This window comes from Pongo abelii, chromosome 14, assembly GCF_028885655.2.
Source record: "Pongo abelii isolate AG06213 chromosome 14, NHGRI_mPonAbe1-v2.0_pri, whole genome shotgun sequence".
NCBI lineage: Eukaryota > Metazoa > Chordata > Mammalia > Primates > Hominidae > Pongo > Pongo abelii.
The window spans coordinates 27,083,574-27,108,163 of NC_071999.2; the positions used below are offsets into that span (position 1 = coordinate 27,083,574).

General features: G+C 47.0%; 2 protein-coding genes across 5 annotated transcripts in view; one reads left to right on the forward strand and one right to left on the reverse strand.

The window, feature by feature from the left end:
• LOC100453345 (phospholipid-transporting ATPase IB) overlaps positions 1-24,590 on the forward strand; it is a 534,685-nt gene that overhangs the window by 125,604 nt on the left and 384,491 nt on the right. The window lies entirely within an intron of this gene.
• On the reverse strand, positions 1,646-20,509 carry LOC112128616 (nuclear pore complex-interacting protein family member B3-like). 4 transcript variants are annotated; one of them, XM_063714739.1, is made up of 10 exons: positions 19,218-20,507; positions 15,546-15,674; positions 12,051-12,150; positions 11,749-11,887; positions 7,576-7,636; positions 7,431-7,466; positions 7,294-7,355; positions 7,082-7,176; positions 5,843-5,916; positions 1,646-4,076 (listed from the first exon to the last, which is right to left on the reverse strand). In XM_063714739.1, the coding sequence occupies exons 1-10, from the start codon at positions 19,281-19,283 to the stop codon at positions 2,781-2,783; spliced, it is 2,058 nt and encodes a 685-aa protein (XP_063570809.1). In that variant the 5' UTR covers positions 19,284-20,507; the 3' UTR covers positions 1,646-2,780. The 4 variants fall into 4 exon arrangements, with proteins under 4 accessions (XP_063570809.1, XP_063570810.1, XP_063570807.1 ...); XM_063714740.1 differs by having other exon boundaries at positions 5,843-5,913; positions 19,218-20,506; XM_063714737.1 differs by having other exon boundaries at positions 7,294-7,466; positions 19,218-20,509.

The window sequence follows — 24,590 nt, forward strand, 5'->3', positions numbered from 1 at the left end:
TCTGGGAAGTGAGGAGCGCCTCTGCCTGGCCGCCCATCGTCTGGGAGGTGAGGAGCACCTCTGCCCGGCCACCCCGTTTGGGAATTGAGGAGCGCCTCTGCCCGGCAGCCCCATCTGGGAAGTGAGGAGCGCCTCTGCCTGGCTGCCACCCTGTCTGGGAGGAAGTGAGGAGCGCCTCTGTCCGGCTGCCCCTTCTGGGAAGTGAGGAGCGCCTCTGCCCGGCCGCCCCATCTGGGAAGTGAGGAGTGCCTCTGCCCGGCCGCCTATCATCTGGGAGGTGAGGAGCACCTCTGCCCAGCCACCCCGTCTGGGAAGTGAGGAGTGCCTCTGCCCGGCAGCCCCATCTGGGAGGTGAGGAGCGCCTCTGCCTGGCTGCCACCCCATCTGGGAGGAAGTGAGGAGCGCCTCTGCCCAGCTGCCCCATCTGGGAAGTGAGGAGCACCTCTGCCCGGCCGCCCATCGTCTGGGAGGTGAGGAGCGCCTCTGCCCAGCCACCCTGTCTGGGAAGTGAGGACTGCCTCTGCCCGGCAACCCCATCTGGGAGGTGAGGAGCGCCTCTGCCTGGCTGCCACCCCATCTGGGAGGAAGTGAGGAGCGCCTCTGCCCGGCAGCCCCGTCTGGGAAGTGAGGAGCGCCTCTGCCTGGCTGCCACCCCGTCTGGGAGGAAGTGAGGAGCGCCTCTGCCCGGCCGCCCTGTCTGGGAAGTGAGGAGCGCCTCTGCCCGGCCGCCCCATCTGGGAAGTGAGGAGCGCCTCTGCCCGGCCGCCCTGTCTGGGATGTGAGGAGCGCCTCTACTCGGCCACCCATCATCTGGGATGTGAGGAGCGCCTCTGCCCGGCTGCCCCATCTGGGATGTGAGGAGTGCCTCTACCCGGCCACCCATCATATGGGATGTGAGGAGCGCCTCTGCCCAGCCTCCCCATCTGGGAAGTGAGGAGCCCCTCTGCCCGGCCGCCCTGTCTGGGAGGTGAGGAGCGCCTCTGCCCAGCCACCCTGTCTGGGAGGTGTACCCAACAGCTCCGAAGAGACAGCGAACATCGGGAGCGGGCCATGAGGATGATGGCGGTTTTGTTGAAGAGAAGGGAGGGAAGTGTGGGGAAAGGAAGGAGAGATCAGATTGTTGCTGTGTCTGTGTAGAAAGAGGTGGGCATAGGAGACTCCATTTTGTTCTGACTAGGAGAAATTCTTCTGCCTTGGGATGCTGTTGATCTATGGCCTTTCCCCCAGCCCCCTGCTCTCTGAAACAGGGGTTTCAGAGAGCCCCCTGCTCTATGATCTATGGCCTTTCCCCCAGCCCCCTGCTCTCTGAAACAGCTGTGTCAACTCAGGGTTAAATGGATTAAGGGTGGTGCAAGATGTGCTTTGTTAAACAGATGCTTGAAGGCAGCATGCTCTTTAAGAGTCATCACCACTCCCTAATCTCAAGTACCCAGGGACACAAACACTGCAGAAGGCCGCAGGGACCTCTGCCTAGGAAAACCAGAGACCTTTGTTCATGTGTTTATCTCCTGACCTTCTCTCCACTATCATCCTATGACCCTGCCATATCCCCCTCTCCGAAAAACACCCAAGAATCATCAATAAATACTTCATAAAAAAAAATTTTTTCTGGAATTCACATTTTAAAAGTAAAAAACCAAACAGGTGAATTTAACTTTTATTTAACTCAATATATCCAAAATACCAAATATCATTTCAATATATAATAAATATAAAATTACTAGACTATTTTACAGTTTTTGGCCTTATGGCTTTGAAACGTGGTGTGTAATTTAAGCTTATAGCACATCTCAATTTGGACTATCGCATTTCAAGGCTCGGTAGTCACCTGTCATTAATGGCTACTGTATTGGGCATTAAAAGTCTAAGAACTTGTCTTCTGTAGTTTTCCTACATAGGGAGATAATTTCTGGGCAGTCTGTGGTCAGTATATGGCCCTTTGAAAATGATGCCTAGTTGTTATTGAAACAGAATAAATTGGCCATTGGGCATTTGGTACCAAAAAAAAAAAAAAAAGCTTACTCTATACAGGCATTGGGGGCTAAGCAGTGAAAAAAATCTAAGCACCTACACTAAAGGAGTTTATAGTCAAAGTGACTGAAATACAAATAAACTAGCAGTTCTAACAGTGAGAAAAGCTTAGGGTTCTGGGAGTGGGGGAGTGATGAAAAAATGCGTATCATATGATAGGTGCACAATCAATACTTAAATGAATTTATGTGTTGTAAAAATGATCAATAAATTGAATCAACAACACACCAGGCCCCTTCCTGCCACAGAATAAAAAAAAAAAAAAACAAAAAAACAAAAACAACAAAACAAAACAAAAAACAGTCAAAACAGTCAGGAGGTTTCTTGAGTCTCCTGATATCATCAGCTCGATGAAATGGTACAGGTCTCAGGTGACACTGGACGGGAGGTGTTTGTGGTCTCAGAAAATCATCAACTGGAGAAGGTGGAACAGGTACCAGAAGACACTCGGGAGGTGTCTTGAGGCTCAGAGAATCATCAACTGGAGAAGGTGGAAGGGGTGCGAAAAAACACTCAGGAGGTTCCTTGGGTCTCCTAAAATCATCAGCTTGAGGAAATGCTACAGGTCCCAGGCGACGCTCAATGGGAGGTGCCTGTGGTGTGAGAAAATCATCAACTGGAGAAGGTGGAAGGGGTACCAGAAGACACTTGGGAGGTGTCTTCAGGCTCAGAGAATCATCAACTGGAGAAGGTGGAAGGGGTGCGGAAAGACACTCGGGAGGTTCCTTGGGTCTCCTAAAATCATCAGCTCAAGGAAATGCTACAGGTCCCAGGCGACGACGCTTGATGGGAGGTGCCTGTGGTGTGAGAAAATCATCAACTGGAGGTGGAAGGGGTACCAGAAGACACTCGGGAGGTGTCTTCAGGCTCAGAGAATCATCAACTGGAGAAGGTGGAAGGCGTGCAAAAAAACAGTCAGGAGGTTCCTTGGGTCTCCTAAAATCATCAGCTCGAGGAAATGCTACAGGTCCCAGGCGACAACGCTTGATGGGAGGTGCCTCTGTTGTGAGAAAATCATCAACTGGAGGTGGAAGGGGTACCAGAAGACACTCGGGAGGTGTCTTGAGGCTCAGAGAATCATCAACTGGAGAAGGTGGAAGTGGCACGAAAAAACAGTCGGGAGGTTCCTTGGGTCTCCTAAAATCATCAGCTCGAGGAAATGCTACAGGTCCCAGGCGACGACGCTTGATGGGAGGTGCCTGTGGTGTGAGAAAATCATCAACTGGAGGTGGAAGGGGTACCAGAAGACACTCGGGAGGTGTCTTCAGGCTCAGAGAATCATCAACTGGAGAAGGTGAAAGGCGTGCAAAAAAACAGTCAGGAGGTTCCTTGGGTCTCCTAAAATCATCAGCTCGAGGAAATGCTACAGGTCCCAGGCGACGACGCTTGATGGGAGGTGCCTGTGGTGTGAGAAAATCATCAACTGGAGAAGGTGGGAGGGGTACCAGAAGACATTCGGGAGGTGTCTTGAGGCTCAGAGAATCATCAACTGGAGAAGGTGGAAGGCGTGCAAAAAAACAGTCAGGAGGTTCCTTGGGTCTCCTAAAATCATCAGCTCGAGGAAATGCTACAGGTCCCAGGCGATGACGCTTGATGGGAGGTGCCTGTGGTGTGAGAAAATCATCAACTGGAGAAGGTGGAAGGGGTACCAGAAGACACTCAGGAGGGGTCTTGAGGCTCAGAGAATCATCAACTGGAGAAGGGGAAATTGGTATGAAAAGACCCTCGGGAGGTGTCTTGAGTCTCGGAAAATCATCAGCTCGAGGAAGTGGATCAGGTCCCAGGGCACACTCATCTTGAGGTGTCTCTCTTCTCAGAAAATCATCAGTTGTAGAATGTGGTTGAGGTCCTAGTGGACACTGTAGTCGAGAAAGAGTCAGCGGTCTCAGACATCCTTTAACTGATGGACGTGGTTGACCTCTCAGATCACACTGAATAGGAGGACGTGGCTTGCGGCCTATCCTTTTTCTTAAAGTTTCAGCCGGGAGGTAGGGCCGGTAGCGCAATCCTGAGGAATGATGGTGCTCCACTGCCACCATCCTGACCTGTAGGGCCAAAGGAGGATATATTCACACATATTCATTTGATGGACAAAATTACCGCCACCAACACAGGCTGCATCTTCTGTTGCTGGTGATAGATTTTTGCACCTTTCCACCCTCCAGGTTTCAAAATAGCAGTATCAGTGTCATAATATCACCCTTCCACTGAGTACTGCCCACAGCTGGGGAGTAAAGAAAAGTCATTGGGACACACTGTTGTCTCCACATGCCACTGTGTCTGTTTGCAAATGTAGGCAGGCTGGGGTCCTGCCCCAGGGAAGACAGAGTCATGACAGATTCATAACAGATTAATAAAGAAGCATGTTTGAGACACAGGAGTGTCTATGTCTATCCTCATTCCTCCCTCACAGCCAGCACCAGAGCATGTTTCTTGCACCAGGTCAACAGAGAGTAAGAGAGGCATGAAAAGCCCATTGTCCACACATGTTGCAGCTTCTTTTTGGAGAATGTTTTCCAGGCCTTTTATGTTCTGTCTCTGATTCTCAGAACTCTGCAAGGTCAGTGTGACCACCCTGCTCCAAATCTAAGAAAACAGAGGTTTCCAGAGGAAGGAGAATTTGTGCCCAGGGTCACACAGCTTGCAAGAGGCAGAGTGGAAGTAGATTCCAGCTCTGACTGCGGGACCCTCTCATTTCCCCTCTGTTTCCCTTCTTGACAAAGGATCTTCTTCACTCTGGAGGTGCCACCCATGAGAATAAAGAGCTCTGGAGAGATGTGGATTCCTGAAGAGCTTCAGGGGAGCTGGGAGAGGGATTTCTGACAGAACAATCTTACCTCAAGAAGTCAGTTAGACATGGCTGTAATATTTCTTTTCACTCCCAGGTAATACCAAATTGTAAGTGCACTAGGACATAAAGAATACTTTTTTCCATGGAAAAATGAGTGAGAATTCTAAACAAAGCAAGTTTGAAAACTGTGTTTCACTTCAAGTGTACAAGTCCCATCATGTGGAATCATAGGACTCGGCAGCTTTTCAAGGTACAGAGGCCACAGAAGAACCAGCTTAGCTGAGCATCATTTAAGGCCTTCATTTGGAATTGTCCCTGTAGGTAATAAGTTACATTCACTCTTCACTAATTTACAGTCAGGGCCTATTTGCTATTACAAATATGGAACCTCTGACACTTAGAATATTAGATCAGGGGCCCCATTGGGTGGGTATGAAGGTGTTTTTGCACAACACGGTTACCAACAGGGATGGGACTGTGATGAACTATGGAATTGGCCTTGTCAAAGAGCATTCAAAATTGCACAAAGCACAAATTAATGTTAGATTAATGCGTTTTCACTATTTTCACTTCTGGGAATACAGCAGATATTTCAAACGTTAATCACCTACATTATAGCAGAATGCAAACAAAATCACAGCAAAAGAAAATCCCACATATTTCGGAAATAAGACCCCACAACATCTTGGGTAAGGTGGATCAGTCAGAGTTCACCGCGCCATGAGACCTACAGTACTGGAGGTCAGTGGTGCCTCCTCGTGTTATTTCTGGAAACAGAACAGTAAAAGCCCTTCAGCCCTCGGTCCCTGAGCTTTTATGGATCCTGGAGGTGCCACCAACGATGATCAGCTGGGAATGGAGAAGCCTGAAAGCTCATGGAGAAGATTTTGCTTCTCAAGAAGTCGAGACAGAAAAGACACCACAGAACCCACAGAGCAGAGGCCAGGCCAGGAGAGGGCATTGTCGGAAAAGACCAAAGTGTCCTGATATAAGAAGAGTGAAAACGTCCCCAGCATTTACCTTTGTCTTCTCTGTGTTTTCAGCTGGGACGCCGTTGCTGTTCCTCATGGGAACCGAATGAGGTCCTGAATCTGCTAAGGGCCAGAGAAGGGAATGGGGCTAAATCTGGCTTGCATGTTCTGTGCAGAATAACAAACCCTCCACACCCTCCGCTGCCATCTCACTCTCTGCCACACAGGTCCCTTACCAGAGGCACAGGGTTTATTGACCACATGCCTCAGAGGACTCTGGAGCCCTCTGGACCCTCATCCTTGAGGAAGATAACACAGAGCCCTGGTCCAGGGGTATTCTTAACTCTCAACAGGCTGTGAACAGGTCGGGCTCTAACCAGCTGGAAATGAGCTCTAAATCAGTACATATCAGAGGAAATCACTCATCATGTGAGCACAGACTCAAAATTAAAATAGGAACAGCCATGGTTGGAAGAATATCAATAAACCCTGGACAGGAACAGCACTGCTCCTCTTCTTCAAGCCATAGGGACATTTAAAATTCTGTGGATTCGTAGTTAATCTAACTTTCATACCTGGCCAGGTATTATCAATACTTATGAACAGAAATGGACATAAAGAGATGAACAGTCATGAGAAAAGGTAAGAGCTACAGAAATTAACTGGAAAGTTTTAGGGTTACACTTCAAATGTTAGGGGAGTAGGATTACATAGAAATTTAACTTACTAATGGAGTTATATAGTTGACAATAAACAACTTAAACAAAAAGAATGAAGGAAGTTCCAAGAAGTGTAAATAAATGCTTCTTTTCTTAAAGCAGATCTCAAGCTACAATATTGATCCATGAAGACATGGCCAGAAAATCTCTGCTCTCATCAGCACATGTGGCTCCCATTCTAAAGTGCTATTCTTGTTTTCTCAAGTGAAAGAAAAATAAATCCTTCACACTGAAACAAGGTGGAAATGGGAGCTGGCCCATCTGCCTTCTGGGTTCATCTCCTCAGTTAAAAGTAACCAAGACATCAGGGTGGGGCAATGTCCACAGTCAGTGGAGCGGCCTGAGCTCCACCATTCACAGGGGACTAGCCAAGAGCCATTCAGCTCGGGCACCTGAGAAAAATAGGGTCCTGCCACCCAGCGAGACAACTATTCTCTTTATAAGTGCTTGGAATTGTTTCCAGGAAACATAACAATCACCCCACCCGAGCCCTCATCCCCAAAAGGAGAAGCAGGGTGTGTGGGTTGTGCAGCAGAAATTAAGCGGCTGCCTTCACAGCAAGCTCCTACCCATCCAGAAAGGGTTCTCTAGGCCCAGTCGTCCCTGGACTGGCTCCTGACTCATGTGTCTCTCTGGGACTCTCTGCTTTTGCCTCATTTGACACCTAGAAGACAGAGAAAGAATTGACTTGAAGAATTAAAACACCAAGTTCTTTACTAGATGCTCAAAGCTTTATCTCAAAACAAAAACATCCTTTAAAATGTCCATCACAATGACCTACCTGTGCTGCTTGTAGGCAGCCTTCCTCTCTGCCTTCCCCCTTTGCAAGGCTTGAGCACAGAGCTGTGGGGAGAAAAATACATCCATGTCCTGTCCTGGCAGACTATGTCCAAAAGCAAGGAAAACAAACAAACTTACTGAGTTGGCAAGAGGCTTTCTTGCAGAACGGGTGATCTGAAAAAGCCAACACATGAGAAATTGAATGTTGAGAGAGTCTAAGGGCCATGGCATCATCTGCATCAGCACTGAACTATCGTGCAACTGCGGGGAGGAAGCTCCTTACTTTGCATCTGTAGTAGTCCTCTGCCCGCCGCCGCAACTCTTGCATGCGTTGAAACAGTTTCCTATGGATTACAATCACTTTCATCAGATAAAGCACCACTTTCAGGATGATTTTAAATAATCTGCCATGTTTCTGTTATCCTCACAACTGTACCCTTACACAATCTATCTATACCTAGAAAACGTATTTCAGATGGCTATAAGAGTACAGTCTGAGCCGGTCGCGGTGGCTGACGCCTGTAATCCCAGCACTCTGGGAGGCCGAGGCGGGTGGATCATGAGGTCAGGAGATTGAGAACATCATGGCTAATACAGTGAAACCCCATCTCTACTAAAAATACAAAAAATTAGCCGGGCATGGTGGCAGGCACCTGTCATCCCAGCTACTCGGGAGGCTGAGGCAGGGGAATCACTTGAACCTGGGAGGCGGAGGTTGCAGTGAGCCAAGATCACGTCATTGCACTCCAGGCTGGGTGACAGAGCGAGACTCCACCTCAGAAAAAATAACAAAAACAAAAACAAAAACAAAAACAAAAACAGTAGAGTCTGATCCAAACTGTTGCTGTATTGATTCGTCCTCTTTTGCTTACTGCCTGCTGACTTCTGAGTTGACAATTTCCTTCCCCATTCTCAGTATATCCCTAATTCATCCTTCATTGAGCATCTTTTATCAGAAAGCTCTATTCTCTTTGTATTAATATCCTTGCCGTGTTTCACAGGGCAGAAACAGCTGGGCTTATAAACAGGCATAGTCCTTTTGAAGGATGTGGTTGATCCTACAACAACACACTTTCCTAAGGATGACAACAACTCACTCCACCCCTAGAATGGCTGGTAACCGAGTTTCCACACAGTCTAGCTGGCAATGGGGTCAGGAGATGTTTTGCTACTTCACATCTTTTGGTCACTGGTAAACCTTAAGGTACTTTGTTTTCTGTTTTGTCAACTCTCTCTCTCTCTCTCGATATGTCTTCTGACCATTTGTTTCTATTTCTGCATTTACTGGGTCTAAACATTCTACAAAGGTTAAAAACAACATTCCAATGGGGGTTTCCCAAGAGGGGGGGTTCCCAAGAGGGGGGTTTCCCAAGAGGGTGGGGTTCAGTTTCTGAACTCAAGGTAGGTATGTATTTCTTTCATCTCCAATTTCCCATTCTCCTCTGCCTCTGATAGCTGCCTCTCATTTTCTGCTTGCTCACATTCTTTCATGTTTTGTTTCCTGAGATTAGAAGGGAGGGAAATGCACACTCAAGCTCCACCAGCCCATGTGGGATTCCCTCTGCCCTTCTGGCATCTGAAGGCTGTGATTCAAAGAGCCCCCCTGCAACCTTCCCATAAATGAACCAACTGATTCTCACAACCAAAGGGAGAATTGACACCTCCCATTGAGGGACAAAGAAAAATCACACTCTGGCCTGCTGGCAAGTCACCTGTCATTTCCAGCTCATCTTCATAGTTCTATAGTTAGTCCTATTCTTTAGTAAATAAAGACTATTAAAAGCTTCTATGAGGTGCACTATGTGTGTCTCTGGGGTCAGTCTTGTGCTTGACACAGCAAAAGCTCATTTTACTTCAGTGTGAAAAACCAGACCTCACCAACTCATCACAACTAACTCCATCGGAAGCAGAGGATTGCTCCTCATCTGACTCCTCCTGTGGGAGACCTGATTCTCAGTCAGAGGATGATGGTGGAACTGAGACCATCAGCCATAGAGAGATCCTTCCAGAATATGGTGTCATTAACCCTGCAGTTCACTACTGCACTTTGCCATGATTCAGGACTGGAACTCTTGTCATCGACTTTAAAGATCCTGGTTGAGAGAAAAGGCAATCTGAATGCTGGGCACAGCTATTGAATTAGAAATGATTGGAATGGCTCCTAAGTCAGGGTGTTATGTCCTGAAAATAGATGACAACTGCAAACCATCCACCCTGGTGTTGACCGACTGTAACAAGGTTCCGTTCACAGAGAGTGAGGGCAGAAAAAGGAAATGACCTAAAAAGGCAAGCTTGCTGTGTTGCCCTCACACCACTTGATTCATGGTCCTGATCCTAAGGACCTCACCTGATACTTGGTTTTATAGGAAGGATGTGTAAAATTCCCAGAATGCTAGGAAACAGGGACAAAAACACTTCAAAGAGAAAGTTAATAAACTTGTTTCTGACCACAGGGCATCCTTCAGCACATGCTGTCTGGAGTGGCCTCAAACAAGGAGTGTGTGGTGAGGTGCTGAGAATGCAATGGGAGCAGGGTCCTGTCCCCACGCTAAATGAGCTCACAGATTAATGCAAATGAGAAGCCAGTGAGGACCTCACTACTCCTGCTGTGCACTTGGGAACTACAAACACAAAACCTGACTCTGGAGGGAAGCTAAGGAAGCATTCTAATCTTGAGTTGGCATAAGTGCATCTGAAGCTTCCAATCTCTGATGAGAACAATGGGGGACACCAAACAGAATATAAAACCCATGATTGAATACATCAAATTGCTAACATGGCAGTAAACAGACATGAGGTCAAGATGGAGAAGAAGGAAACCCAGGACGAAAGACATCCTCGCATTTGGAACCCATTTCCCTGAGTTTCATTGCTGAATTCCAGAAGGGACTACTGAGATGCAAAGAAGCAGAGCAGCTTTTGCACACATGCATGCGATTAGATGAAAACCAAGTGGATTGAGGGTCTGCCAATGAAAGCGACCCGTACTGAAGTCCACTGGCTCTGGTTGAGACCCAGAAGAGTCACACATCAGAACAGAGGTGGATAGGAAATACCTGGCCTTTGTAGGGACTGAGCCTGCACTGATGACCTCAATTGCAGCCTGTATGGAGGACCCCTGACCATCCCCCAGAAGTAGACTCCCATCTCTTCTGCAGCAAGATAACATGCTACTAGGTCTCAATTCATTGCTAAATATTTTTTAACAAGTATCTCACATTTAACAAAAAAAGATCAGTCATATGGCAGCAAAATACAATGTAATATGACCAAAATGTGAAAGACTGTGAAAATGAATCTGGAGGTGACCCAAGCATTGAATTCAACAATCCAGGCTGGGTGCGGTGGCTCACGCTGGGAGGCTGAGGCAGGCGGATCACCTGAGGTCAGGAGTTCAAGACTAGCCTGGCCAACATGGTGAACCCCTGTCTCTACTAAAAATACAAAAATTGGGCTGGGCACAGTGGCTCACGCCTGTAATCCCAGCACATTGGGAGGCCGAGGTGTGTGGATCATGACGTCAGGAGTTCTAGACCAGCCTGGCCAATATGGTGAAACTCCGCCTCTACTAAAAATACAAAAATTATCCGGGCGTGGTGGCATATGCCTGTAGTCCCAGCTACTCAAGAGGCTAAGGGATAAGAATCGCTTGAACCTGGGAGGCGGAGGTTGCAGTGAGCCAAGATCACCCCACTGCACTCTAGCCTGGGTGACAGAGTGAGACTCTGTCTCAAAAACAAAAAAAAAAAATTGGCTGAGTGTGGTGGCACACACCTGTAATCCAAGCTACTTGGGAGGCTGAGGCAGAATTGCTTCAACCTGAGAGGCAGAGGTTGCAGTGAGCCAAGATTGTGCCATAGCACTCCAGCCTGGGCAACAGAGCGAGACTCTATCTCAAAATTTAAAAAAAAAAAAAAAAGGCTGGGTGTGGTGGCTCACACCTCTAATCCCAGCACTTTGGGAGGCTGAGGCAGGTGGATCACCTGAGGTCAGAAGTTCGAGACCAGCCTGAACAACATGGCGAAACCCCATCTCTAGTAAAAATACAAAAATTAGCTGGGTGTGGTGGTGGGCTCCTGTAATCCCAGCTACTTGGGAGGCTGAGGCAGGAGAATTGCTTGAACCCAAAAGGCAGTGAGCTGAGATTGTGCCATTGCACTACAGCCTGGGCAACAAGAGCAAAGCTCCGTCTCAGGAAAAAAAAAAAAAAGAGAGAGAAAGGAAAACCAATGCCAGTACTAGCACCTCCTCTTCCCCCGAAAAAATTACAAACAAGAATGTAGGAAGGGAAAGGAATTATACAGATTAAACTAATCAAGCAGAAAGGACAAACTCAATTTTGAACCCACTGAATTTGCCACAAATATTGTAGAAAATATTCTCAAGGACTTTACAGTTGTCTACTTTGATTGGCACATGGTTCATACAACAGTATTTCTGTCAAGGCACATCTTACTTTTTTTTGGCAGTCTTCCTATGTCCATTGATTTTGTAATGACTGTTGACATTCTTTGTCACCTTATGGACTTCAGCTCGAACTTTGGCTTCCATATGTCTCTGTGAAGTAAAGAGGTCTTCTAGGCCAATTTTAATTCCTGGAAAGGAAGAAACCCCTTTCTTTGTGTGCATACAGATGGACCTCAGCCCTTGGTGAGAGTGAGGAGAGGAGAAGGTGAGAAACCTGAGGGCAAGAAGCTGTTCTTTCCCTTTCCAGGGCAAACTCATTTCCACACTATGGGGACTCCAACAGAGCCATACCTTCCTGGCTATGGCTATTGGACCTCCAGGCTTTCCGCTGTACATCCGTGGATCCGTCATGTACATTTTGTGACTTTAAGACAGTCTTGAGGAAAGACACCTAGGAAATAATAATTTAAGAATGATGGCTGGGCACGCTGGCTCATGCCTATAATCCCAGCACTTTGGGAGGCCGAGGCGGGTGGACCACGGGGTCAGGAGTTCAAGACCAGCCTGGCCAAGATGGTGAAACCCCGTCTCTACTAAAAATACCAAAATTAGCTGGGCATGGCAGCTGGCGCCTGTAATCCGAGCTACTCGGGAGGCTGAGGCAGAGAACCATTTGAAGCCAGGAGGCGGAGGTTGCAGTGAGCCGAGATCACCAAGAGGTGGTGCATGCCTGTAATCCCAACTAGTCGGGAGGCTAAGGCAGGAGAATCACTTGAACCCAGGAGGAAAGTGTTGTAGTGAGCTGAGATTGTGCCATTGCACTCCAACCTGGGCAACAAGATTGAAACTCTGTCTCAAAAAAAAAAAAAAAAAAAAAATAGGCCAGGTGCGGTAGCTCACGCCTGTAATCCCAGCACTTTGGGAGGCCGAGGCAGGTGAATCACAAGATCAAGAGATGGTGACCATCCTGGCCAACATGGTGAAACCCCGTCTCTACTAAAAATGCAAAAATTAGCTGAGCATGGTGGTGCATGCCTGTAGTCCCAGCTACTCCGGAGGCTGAGGCAGGAGAACTGCTTGAACCCGGGAGGCAGAGGTTGCAGTAAGTCGAGATCACACCACTGCACTCCAGCCTGGTGACAGAGTGAGACTCCGTCTCAAAAAAAAAAAAAAAAAAAAAAAAAAAGACATGAATATACTTCACACAACTGAACTGTACACTTCAACACGGTTAGATGGTAATTATCATGTTGTAAGTATTTTACCACAGGTTAACATGTTTCACAACTTGAAAAGGAAGTAATTACCTTTAGATCTCCGAGTTCTAGAATTTGTAACATTTCACCCCCTGCTCCTTCCTGATCTGCACTGGAGCATCTTCCTTCTATCCCTGCTCTACTCAGAGTCCACTTTCCCTTCCCTCACATCAGCTTCATTGAGGCTGGTTTGAACCTAACGCAAAACATTCTCAATAACGACTGAATTCCCACCAAGATTTCCATATTATCACAGTATGCTTTTAATCTTCTAAGATATTAAATATTTGTTCTCATCATAGCTAAAATGCAATGAAAATCTCATCTCAGATGTGGGTCAGATACCTATGAATCTCCTGAGGTAGTCATTGAAATAACTTTTTTTTTTTTTGAGACGGAGTGTCACTCTCACCCATGCTGAAGTGCAGTGGCGCTACCTTGGCTCATGGCAACCTCCACCTCCCAGATTCAAGCGGTTCTTGTGCCTCAGCCTCCCAAGTAGCTGGGATTACGGGTGCCCGCTACCATGCCTGGCTAATTTTTGTCTTTTTAGTAGAGATGGGGTTTCACCATGTTGGCCCATCTGGTCTTGAACTCCTGACCTCAAGTGATCCACCTGCCTCAGCCTCCCAAAGTGCTGGGATTACCGGCATGAGCCACCACACCTGGCCTGAAATAATATCTTTCAAATTCTTTGCAGAATTTGTTCTTTTCTGATTTCTGCACATAGGATAAAAAACAAAACATGTACTAGGATTTCGAGAGAAGCATGGGTAATCTAAAAAGATGAAAGAGCAACCACATCTATCCCACAGCTACTGCTAGATTTCATAGGAAAGGTAGCTGGCCCAGTTTGGAGCTAGGAGGAATGTCAAACACATGAAGAAATGAGAAGCAAGGAAATGCCATCATGCATGAATGCTTCATGGCACCCATGATGTCCCTGCTTAGGAGGTAGTGGTATAGATGACTAGATGATAAGGACAAAGATGAGAAGGTGTGAAGTTGTCCAAGTCCAACAGCTCAACTGAACTTTCCTAAATGGAATTTTTAAAAAGTGGTGAATTTAAAAACTTTCCCCGGCTCACGTGGTGGCTGACGCTTGTAATCCCAGCACTTTGGGAGGCTGAGGCGGGCGGATCATTTGAGGTCGGGTTTTGAGACTAGCCTGGCCAACATGGTAAAACCCCGACTCTACTAAAAATACAAAAATTAGCTGGGCATGGTGGTGGGCACCTGTAATCCCAGCTACCTGAGAGGCTGAGGCAGGGGAATCACTTGAAGCCAGGAGGTGGAGGTTGCAGTGAGCCAAGATCACACCATTATACTCCAGCCTGGGCAACACAGGGAGACTCGTCTTGGGGCTGGGGAAAAAAAAAAAAATCTTCCTCCAATTTATACCAAAAATTCCCTCTTCAGGACTAAGTGGCATAGAGAATGTTAAACGTTCCTCGATATCTTCATAACTCATATATTTTCTGTTTTCTACATATCTTGAAAGGCAGTGCCAAATGACGTGTAATTATCTAGGTGGTAAAACTGAAACATACTTCCTCTTCCCTTGAATATAAAAAAGCATTGTGGTATTAGTACTTTTATCTTGGATCATTGTTCAGAAGGAGGTTCAGCCCCCAGACAACCACATTTTTACTGCCATGAATGGCAAGAGGAAATGTAGAGCTCAACTTACCCAATGGAAAAAAGGCTCAAAAGACAAATTATGGCACAACTTAGCAGCCAAATTCTTACCAAGTACAGACTTTTGACATACTGATCTCTCTCCAGTTGCAACTGGGAACATGCACCTTGAATGATGTCATTCAAAATTACCCTGCCCAGACACACTTTTCATTGATTCTCTGGAGGGCAGTTCTAAGAGATTCTCTGGGGCTTTCTCTGCATCATGAGATGCAGTGCAGTTCTGCCCTTCACCTTCTGGCAGTTTGTCACCTCATCCCTATGACCTCAGAGGAACTTTGTCTCAGGCCAATTGTTTGTTCCTTGAGCTCTTCCATTTCCCCTAAAAATCATTTGCTGCCCCTCTAAATGGCCTACATCTCCATCTATCTCCCTCTTCCCTCAGAAGAGGGTGCTCTTTAAGCATCAACCATCCAGCCCTTCTAGCAGTCTCATTTTTCAGCTGGTTCCCATGTTTATGCCTGTTCTATGTTTTTCTTCTCCTGTTAAGCTGTCTGTTGTCAGCTCATTTCTGCAGTGAATCTTCAGAGAGGAGACTGGAAGCTTTCCTTCCACCCTTATGGTAGAACTATAGAGCGGAAGAGTTTAGAAAGAATTTCCTATTTAAGTGATGAAACCTCATACTCCATTTCTGATAAATAACACTAAGGTTAAAAAAAGTTATTTTTGACCAAAAGCTCTGTTGACATTTTATTAAACAAACACCAACCTATTTAATTTTCATAATGTAAATGGCAGATATTTTCATAATTCTTATGCTAATAGATCATTTCCCTGATTTTTTGGGTAAAACCACATATTCATAATGAAGTCCAGAAACGTGAATTGTTTTAAATAATTTCTTCTTATTTTTGATTACAAGTATACCTCTACAGAAAGTTAGTATACTCACACAAAGGCTAGTTTTCCAGAGGAAAATAGCAAGTGTAGAAATTCCCAGAAACACAATAATGATAACTATCCAAGGAATTCCACAAAAGTCAGTCCCAGGATGAAAATGATCAGGTGGAGAATTGATAACCTGGAATAATAATAGTTGAAATAATGAAAAGGTCAATGACACTGACAATATTTCACTCAGAAAGAATCATCCTTAGAAACCGTCAACCTCCTCCAAAAGGTAACCACATCCCTCAGATATCACCGTGGGATTCCATTGCTACAAAAAAGAACAGAAGTTAGAAGTCTCGTGTTTTTCAGATGGCTGGTAGTGTTTTTAGGCATTGCAAATGTGGGGTGTCATCTTTCTTGGTATAAAGCAGGGATATCCAATCTTTTGGCTTCCCTGGCTATATTAAAAGAAGCAAAGTTGTCTTGAGCCACACATAACATACACTAACACTAACAATAGCTGATGATCTAAAAAAATCTCCCGTTTTTTTTTTTTTTTTTTTTGGAGACAGTGTTCCGCTCCGCTCAGTCGTCCAGGCTGGAGTGCAGTGGTGCAATCTCGGCTCACTGCAACCTCCAGCTCCTGGGCTCAAGCCATTCTCCTCCCTCAGCCTCCCGAGTAGCTGAGATTACAGGTCTCTGCCACCATGCCCGACTAATTTTTGTATTTTTAGTAGAGATGAGGTTTCACCATGTTGGCCAGGCTGGTCTCAAACTCCTGACAGGCGATCTGCCTGCCTCGGCCTCCCAAACTGCTGGAGGGAATACAGGTGTGAGCCACCATGCCCGGCCATTTTTTTGCTTTTGTTTTTGTTTGTTGTTTGTTTTTGAGATGGGGTCTCACTCTGTCACCCAGGCTGGAGTGCAGTGGTGTGCTCTCGGCTCATTGCAACCTCTGCCTCTCAGGTTCAAGTGATTCTCCTGCCTCAGCCTCCTGAGTAGCTGGGAGTACAGGTGCCTGACAGTGCACTCAGCAAATTTTTGTATTTTTTGTGGAGATAGGGTTTTGCCATGTTGGCCAGGGTGGTCTCAAACTCCTGACCTCAGGTAATCTGCCCGCCTCAGCCTCCCAAAGTGCTGGGATTACAGGCAAGAGCCACTGCGCCTGGCCAAAATCTCATAATGTTTTAAGAAAGTTTACAAATTTGTGTTGAACTGCATTCAAAACTGTCCTGGGCCACACGCAGCCCATCACTCATGGGTAAGACAAGCTAAGTATAAAGTAATTATCTTATCTTTTCTTTTCTGTTTTGAGACAAAGTCTTGCTCTGTTACCCAGGCTAGATTGCAGTGGCATGATCTCAGGTCACTGCAACCTCTGCCTCCTGGGTTCAAGCGATTCTCCTGCCTCAGCCTACTGAGTAACTGGGATTACAGGTGCCTGCCACCGTGCTTGGCTAATTTTTGTATTTTTAGTAGAGACAGGGTTTCACCATCTTGGCCAGGCTGGTCTCCAACTCCTGACCTCATGATCTACCTGCCTGGGCCTCCCAAAGTGCTGGGAATACAGGTGTGAGCCACTGGGCCTGGCCAGTAGTTATCTTTTCTTTAAAGTTATTTACTTGTTTTTTAAATTGATGTGTAACATTGGATGCATTTATTATATATCACATGATAAAAGAATCTCTCTAAATAATACTTCCCTCTTGGATTATGTGAATCTTTGTCATTTAAAGCTCAGCATAAGTAAAAAAAAAAAAAAAGAAAAAAAAATGAAGGGATTACTTCATTCACAAATAAGTATCAAATTTTAGTGCTTAAAAATTAACAAGGTGGGCCGGGCACAGTGGCTCATGCTTGTAATCCCAGCAATTTGGGAAGCCGAGGTGGGTGGATCATGAGATCAGGAGATTGAGACCATCCTGGCTAACACGGTGAAATCCCATCTCTACTAAAAATACAAAAAATTAGCAGGGCCTGGTTGCACGTGCCTATAGTTCTAGCTATTCAGGAGGCTGAGGCAGAAGAATCACTTGAACCGGGGAGGCAGAGGTTGCAGTGAGCCGAGATCACACCACTGCACTTCAGCCTGGGTGACAGAGTGAGACTCCATCTCAAAAAAAAAAAAAAAATTACCATGGAGATCATGAAAATGGCACGAATAATGTGGGATTTCTCTAAGATTGTTGATATTAATTCCATTAGACTCTTATGTGAGTGAAGACGAAGACTTCCCCTGAGTAAGTTCAGACAGTTTGTGATAGCGTTTCTACATCGATTCCTCAGGATTTAACTATATATTTTTGAAAACATCTCAATTTTAAATGTTTCTTTCAAGATGGTGAATTAAACAGAGATAGCCCTTCAACAGGTTGAACTCAGCATATGCTGAGTCTGAAATGCAAATGATGGAGTTAGAGAACCATACAACAATGGTAATGATTCAGAAACATGGTGTTGAGCAGAATAAGGCAGACACAAAAGAGTACCTATGGCATGGCATGCATCTGTATACGCGAAATTCCAGAATAAACAAGCTAACCCATGATAAGAAAGAGACTGGCCGGGAAGAGTGAGAGTTCACTTTCTGGGGTGACATAATAGTTAGATCTTGGCTGGGCACGGTGGTTTACGCCTGTAATCCCAACGCTTTGGGAGGCGGAGGCGGGCAGATCACCTGAGGTCAGGAGTTCAAAACCAGCCTGACCAACATGGAGAAACCCTATCTCTACTAAAAATACAAAATTAGCTGGGCGTGGTGGCACACGGCTGTAATCCCAGCCACTCGGGAGGCTGAGGCAGGAGAATTGCTCGAACCTGGGAAGCAGAGGTTGCGGTGACCTGATATTGTGCCACTGCACTCCAATGGGCAACAAGGGATATTGTGCCATTGCACTCCAGCCTGGGCAACAAGGGAGAAACTCTGTCTCAAAAATAATAATAAAATAAAAATAAAAATAAAATAATGTAGATCTTGAACGGAGGTTGGGTTATGCTGGGGTATGTACTTTCCAAAGTTAGTAAACTTACACTTAAGGTTACATATTTTGGCCAGGCGCGGTGGCTCACGCCTGTAATCCCAGCACTTTGGGAGACTGAGGCAGGCAGATCACGAGGTCGAGAGATGGAGACTATCCTGGCGAACATGGTGAAACCCTGTCTATACTAAAAATACAAAAATTAGCCAGGCGTGGTGGTCTGTGCTTGTAATCCCAGCTACTCAGGAGGCTGAGGCAGGACAATTGCTTGAACCCCGGAAGCGGAGGTTGCAGTGAGCCGAGATCTTGCCACTGCACTCCAGCCTGGGTGACAGAGTGAGACTCTGTCTTAAAAAAAAAAAAAAAAAAAAAAAGTCAAACCAGATGACACAAATCAAATGATATTTCACTTTGTTTTGGTCCATTTTGTTTTTTTGAGACAAGAGTGCAGCGGGGCCATCTCAGCTAACTGCAACTTCCAGCTCTTAGGCCCAAGCGATCCTCCCACCTCAGCCTCTCCGGTAACTGGGATAACAGGTACGCACCACCAGGCCCGACTAATCTTTTTTGGAATTTTTTGTAGAGATGGGGTTTCGCTATGATGCCCTGGCTAGTCTTCAACTCCTGGACTCAAGTGATCTGCCCACCTCGGCCCCCTAAAGTGCTGGGATTACAGGCCTGAGCTGTGTAATTTCATGCCGTGTGACACAGCCCGGTAACAAGGAAGAAACCCCGCGGGTCCAGCGTCTACTCACATAGGTGGGGTGATGGCTGATAAATCCCAGCAGGAGGAGCCAAAAGAGCAGCCACCACACCGGCATGTCCTGGTCCTCTCAGGGCGCCCTGAGGCGGCCAGGACAGAGGCGGGGGTGGCTTAGGGCAGGGGGAGGGAAGTGGACGGGGATGGGGAGGTGGAGGGAAGGGGGAGGGGAGGGAAGGGAAGGGAAAGGAGGAGAAGGGGGCTGTTGGGCACCTGGAGGTGGAAGAGGAGGAGGAGGAGGAGGAGAAAGGGGTCTGGGAAAGGATCCGGTTCAAATTAAGTTCTCAAGCGCTGGTGAAAGGTTTAGCTACAGGTCACGGAGAAAGTCAATCAGGGAAGCAACAGGACGCGCAGGGCAAGGGAGCGTGAGGCTTAGGAGCAGTTAGTTGGAGACCAAGGTTCTGCTTTCCACCAAACCTTCTTTGGTCTGGGCCCTCTCTTAGCAACCCTGAGATTTTATACTCCCTCTCCACCAATCCCTGATGCCAGTGGTGCGGCCTCACAATGGACATTCCATGAGTGCCCCACCATGCCAATGCCCCCTCCCCCATCTCAGCCCCCAACACTCCTCCCAAGGACAGGTCCTCTCTGGAACCTTCACAAACCTGATTTCTGGTCCTCCCCAACCAGCTCCCAGTCCCTGCTTCTGGGCACTCCTTCCTTCCTGAGCTCACAGGGTTCCTCAAGGTCAAACATGGAGAAACCCTATCTCTACTAAAAATACAAAATTAACTGGGCGTGGTGGCACACGGCTGTAATCCCAGCCACTCAGGAGGCTGAGGCAGGAGAATTGCTCGAACCTGTGAAGCAGAGGTTGCGGTGACCTGATATTGTGCCACTGCACTCCAATGGGCAACAAGGGATATTTTGCCATTGCACTCCACCCTGGGCAACAAGGGAAAAACTCTGTCTCAAAAATAATAATAATAATAAAATAAAAATAAAATAATGTAGATCTTGAACGGGGGTTGGGTTATGCTGGGGTATGTACTTTCCAAAGTTAGTAAACTTACACTTAAGGTTATATATTTTGGCCGGGAGCGGTGGCTCATGCCTGTAATCCCAGGACTTTGGGAGACTGAGGCAGGCGGATCACGAGGTCAAGAGATGGAGACTATCCTGGCGAACATGGTGAAACCCCGTCTATACTAAAAATACTAAAATTAGCCAGGCGTGGTGGTCTGCGCTTGTAATCCCAGCTACTCAGGAGGCTGAGGCAGGACAATTGCTTGAACCCCAGAAGCAGAGGTTGCAGTGAGCCGAGATCTTGCCACTGCACTCCAGCCTGGGCGACAGAGTGAGACTCTGTCTTAAAAAAAAAAAAAAAAAAAAAAAAAAGTCGTCAAACCAGATGACACAAATCAAATGATATTTCACTTTGTTTTGGTCCATTTTGTTTTTTTGAGACAAGAGTGCAGGGGGCCATCTCGGCTAACTGCAACTTCCAGCTCTTAGGCCCAAGTGATCCTCCCACCTCAGCCTCTCCAGTAACTGGGATAACAGGTACGCACCACCAGGCCCGACTAATCTTTTTTGGAATTTTTTGTAGAGATGGGGTTTCGCTATGATGCCCCGGCTAGTCTTCAACTCCTGGACTCAAGTGATCTGCCCACCTCGGCCCCCTAAAGTGCTGGGATTACAGGCCTGAGCTGTGTAATTTCATGCCGTGTGACACAGCCCAGTAACAAGGAAGAAACCCCGCGGGTCCAGCGTCTACTCACATAGGTGGGGTGATGGCTGATAAATCCCAGCAGGAGGAGCCAAAAGAGCAGCCACCACACCGGCATGTCCTGGTCCTCTCAGGGCGCCCTGAGGCGGCCAGGACAGAGGCGGGGGTGGCTTAGGGTGGGGGGAGGGAAGGGGATGGGGAGGCGGAGGGAAGGGGGAGGGGAGGGGAGGGAAGGGAAGGGAAGGGAAAGGAGGAGAAGGGGGCTGTTGGGCACCTGGAGGTGGAAGAGGAGGAGGAGGAGGAGGAGAAAGGGGTCTGGGAAAGGATCCGGTTCAAATTAAGTTCTCAAGCGCTGGTGGAAGGTTTAGCTACAGGTCACGGAGAAGGTCAATCAGGGAAGCAACAGGATGCGCAGGGCAAGGGAACGTGAGGCTTAGGAGCAGTTAGATGGAGACCAAGGTTCTGCTTTCCACCAAACCTTCTTCGGTATGGGCCCTCTCTTAGCAACCCCGGGATTTTGTACTCCCTCTCCACCAATCCCTGATGCCGGTGGTGCGGCCTCACAATGGACATCCCATGAGTGCCCCAACATGCCAATGCCCCCTCCCCCATCTCAGCCCCCAACACTCCTCCCAAGGACAGGTCCTCTCTGGAACCTTCACAAACCTGATTTCTGGTCCTCCCCAACCAGCTCCCTGTCCCTGCTTCTGGGCACTCCTTCCTTCCTGAGCTCCCAGGATTCCTCAAGGTCACTCTTGGCGACAAAACATAAAAAACAAATGATGGCAGGATGGCAGGAAGAACCTCATACCCAAGCAGAGTGCTAGGTTTTACAACCCCCGCTCAGCCATTCATATCCTAAGCAACAAAACATCAGCAGGATGTGGAAGGTCCCAATAGTAAACCATCTCCATCACATCCATGTAGCCATCAGGCCATCAACCTGTATCTCAGGGACAAATGTTGTAGATACACTCATTTTAAGCATGCATGGTACATTTACAAAAATTAACCTGACTTATTTTGTTCCAGCAAATCTCAATATATTTTAGAGCAATTAAATCACACAGCATGTTTCTGATCATATAACTGTGCTAGAAGTCAATGATTAAAAGCTAACTCAAAATTATTATTTGCTTGGAAATTCAAAGTGCCCTTATAAGATATAAATATAAGAAAGAATCCAAAATGAAACAAGATTGCCTTTAAACTCAATGATAAGATCATAACATGGCAAGAAAATGTCTCCCTCTGGCCTGGGAATTCCACTTTGTGGCACAAGGTTGTGTGATCTCACATCACCCCTAACCCACCTAGACATGTTAACATCTGAAACAGAGTGATGATGTCACTTATCTATATCATCTTACTGCCTGTGTGCGTGGACTTTAAATTCTGAACCCAAATGAGGGGGAGAAAACCAAGTTGACTTTCATGATTGACCTTTCAGGGATGTCCAAGAAATCTGCATTTCAAGAAACAAAGTTCATCAGCTTCTCTCCTAGGGTATTTGGCCACAATACCCAGTGGGCTTGGCAGCATCATGAGTGATGGGTGGGGAGCACCAAGCAGGTGGGCAGGACCCAGGGCCTGGTGACCAGGACAGACCCCCACTATCCGTCACCTTTGCAGGCCCTGTCCTCAGCTAAACTTCCCAAAGGCCTTCTTCTGCCCAATCACACAGAGTGTGCCCAAACTCACTCAGGCCTCTGGCAGTTGGACACAATGGCTCATGCCTGTAATCACAGCACTTTGAGAGGCCGAGGCGGGTGGATTATGAGGTCAGGAGTTCAAGACCAGCCTGGCCAAGATAGTGAAACCCCATCTCTACTAAAAATGCAAAATTAGCCAGCGTAGTGGCAGACGCCTGTAATTCCAGCTACTCAGGAGGCTGAGACAGAGAATTGCTTGAACCCAGGAGGCAAAGGTTTCAGTGAGCTGAGATCGTGCCACTACAATCCAGTCTGGGTGACAGAGCAAAATTCAAAAAAATAAATAAATAAAATAAGGGGCCGGGCACCATGACTCATGCCTATAATCCCAGCAATTTGGGAAGCTGTAGTAGGTGGATCATCTGAGGTCAGGAGTTGGAGACCAGCCTGAGCAACAGGGTGAAACCCTGTCTCTACTAAAAAGACAAAAAATAAATCAGGCATGGTGGTGCACACCTGTAATCCCAGCTACTCGTGAGGCTGAGGCAGGAGAAGCGCTTGAACCTGGGAGGCGGAGGTTGCAGTGAGCTGAGATCGCACCATTGCACTTCAGCCTGGGCAACAAGAGCGATCACTTTGGGATTGTGATTTTTGAGATTTTAGATGTGAGGGATTTTGATCTTTCAGGATTTAACCTATTTTACAGTTGAGCAGACTGAGCCACAGAGAGGGGATGTGAACTGCCCAAGGTCTCACAGGTGGTGAATGTTTGTAGCTGGAACCTGAACTAAGGAAGGAGACCACTACTACTGCTGCCCTCCTTCCACCATCTTGCCTAGTTCACAAGACAGGAGGAAAGAGAGAAAGCAAAAATTTAGAAACAAAAGTGAGATAAACAGCCAGACAACCTTGGCACCACCACCTGCCATAGGAGTTAAAAATAATAATAATGACATCAACCCCGGACCTAAACTACTTGTGTTATCTGTAAATTCCAGACATTGTATGAAAAAGCATTGCAAAACTTTCTGTTCTGTTAGCTGATGCATGTAGCCCCCAGTCATGTTCACCATGCTTGCTCGATTTATCATGACCCTTTCACGTGGATCCTTTAAAGTTGTAAGCCTTTAAAAAGGCCAAGAATTTCTTTTTCAGGGAGCTTGGCTCTTAAGACACAAATCTGCCAGTGCTCCCGGACAAATAAGCCTTTTGCTTCTTTAATCCGGTGTCTGAGGAGATTTGTCTGTGGCTCGTCCTGCTACAGAACCAGGGTCTACCTTGGCAAGGGATTCCACACTGAGTCTCCTCCTGAGAAGCCTGCTCTCAGGGGTTTTGAGGAAATTCATGGTCAGTAAACTGTGTCTCAGGAAATTGTTCCTCTCATGCCATTAGTACCTCTAATGCATCAGTCAGGATAAACAAGATTATGATGCAATAACAAGCAACCTCCATTCTCCCTCACTTTGTTTTGTTTTGTTTTTTGGAGATAAGAATCTTGCTCTGTTGCCCAGGCAGGAGGGCAGTGGTGTGACCTTGGCTCACTACAACCTCTGCCTCTTGGTTCAAGCAATTTTCCTGCCTCAGCCTCCTGAGTAGCTGGGATTACAGGCATGCCCCACCACACCTGGCTAATTTTTGTATTTTTAGTAGAGACGGGGTTTCACTATGTTAGCCAGGCTGGTCTTGAACTCCTGGCCTGAAGTGATCCACCAGCCTTGGGCTCCCAAAGTGCTGGAATTACAGGCATGAGTCATTCTGCCTGGTGCACCCCCCGTTCTCCATAGAGAAATCAACACAACGCATCCACAACAGCCTTGGATTAGTCTGCACTGGAAACATCCAGAGTCCTGTGGCACAAAGAAAAGAGACATGCCCGGCCACTTACTGACTCTGAAAGTTTCTGCTAAATAATGACACGGGTTCAGGCTGGTCGTGGTGGCTCACGCCTGTAATCCCAGCACTTTGGGAGGCCGAGGTGGAGAGATCACGAGATCAGGAGATCGAGATCATCCTGGCTAACACAGTGAAACCCCGTCTCTACGAAAAA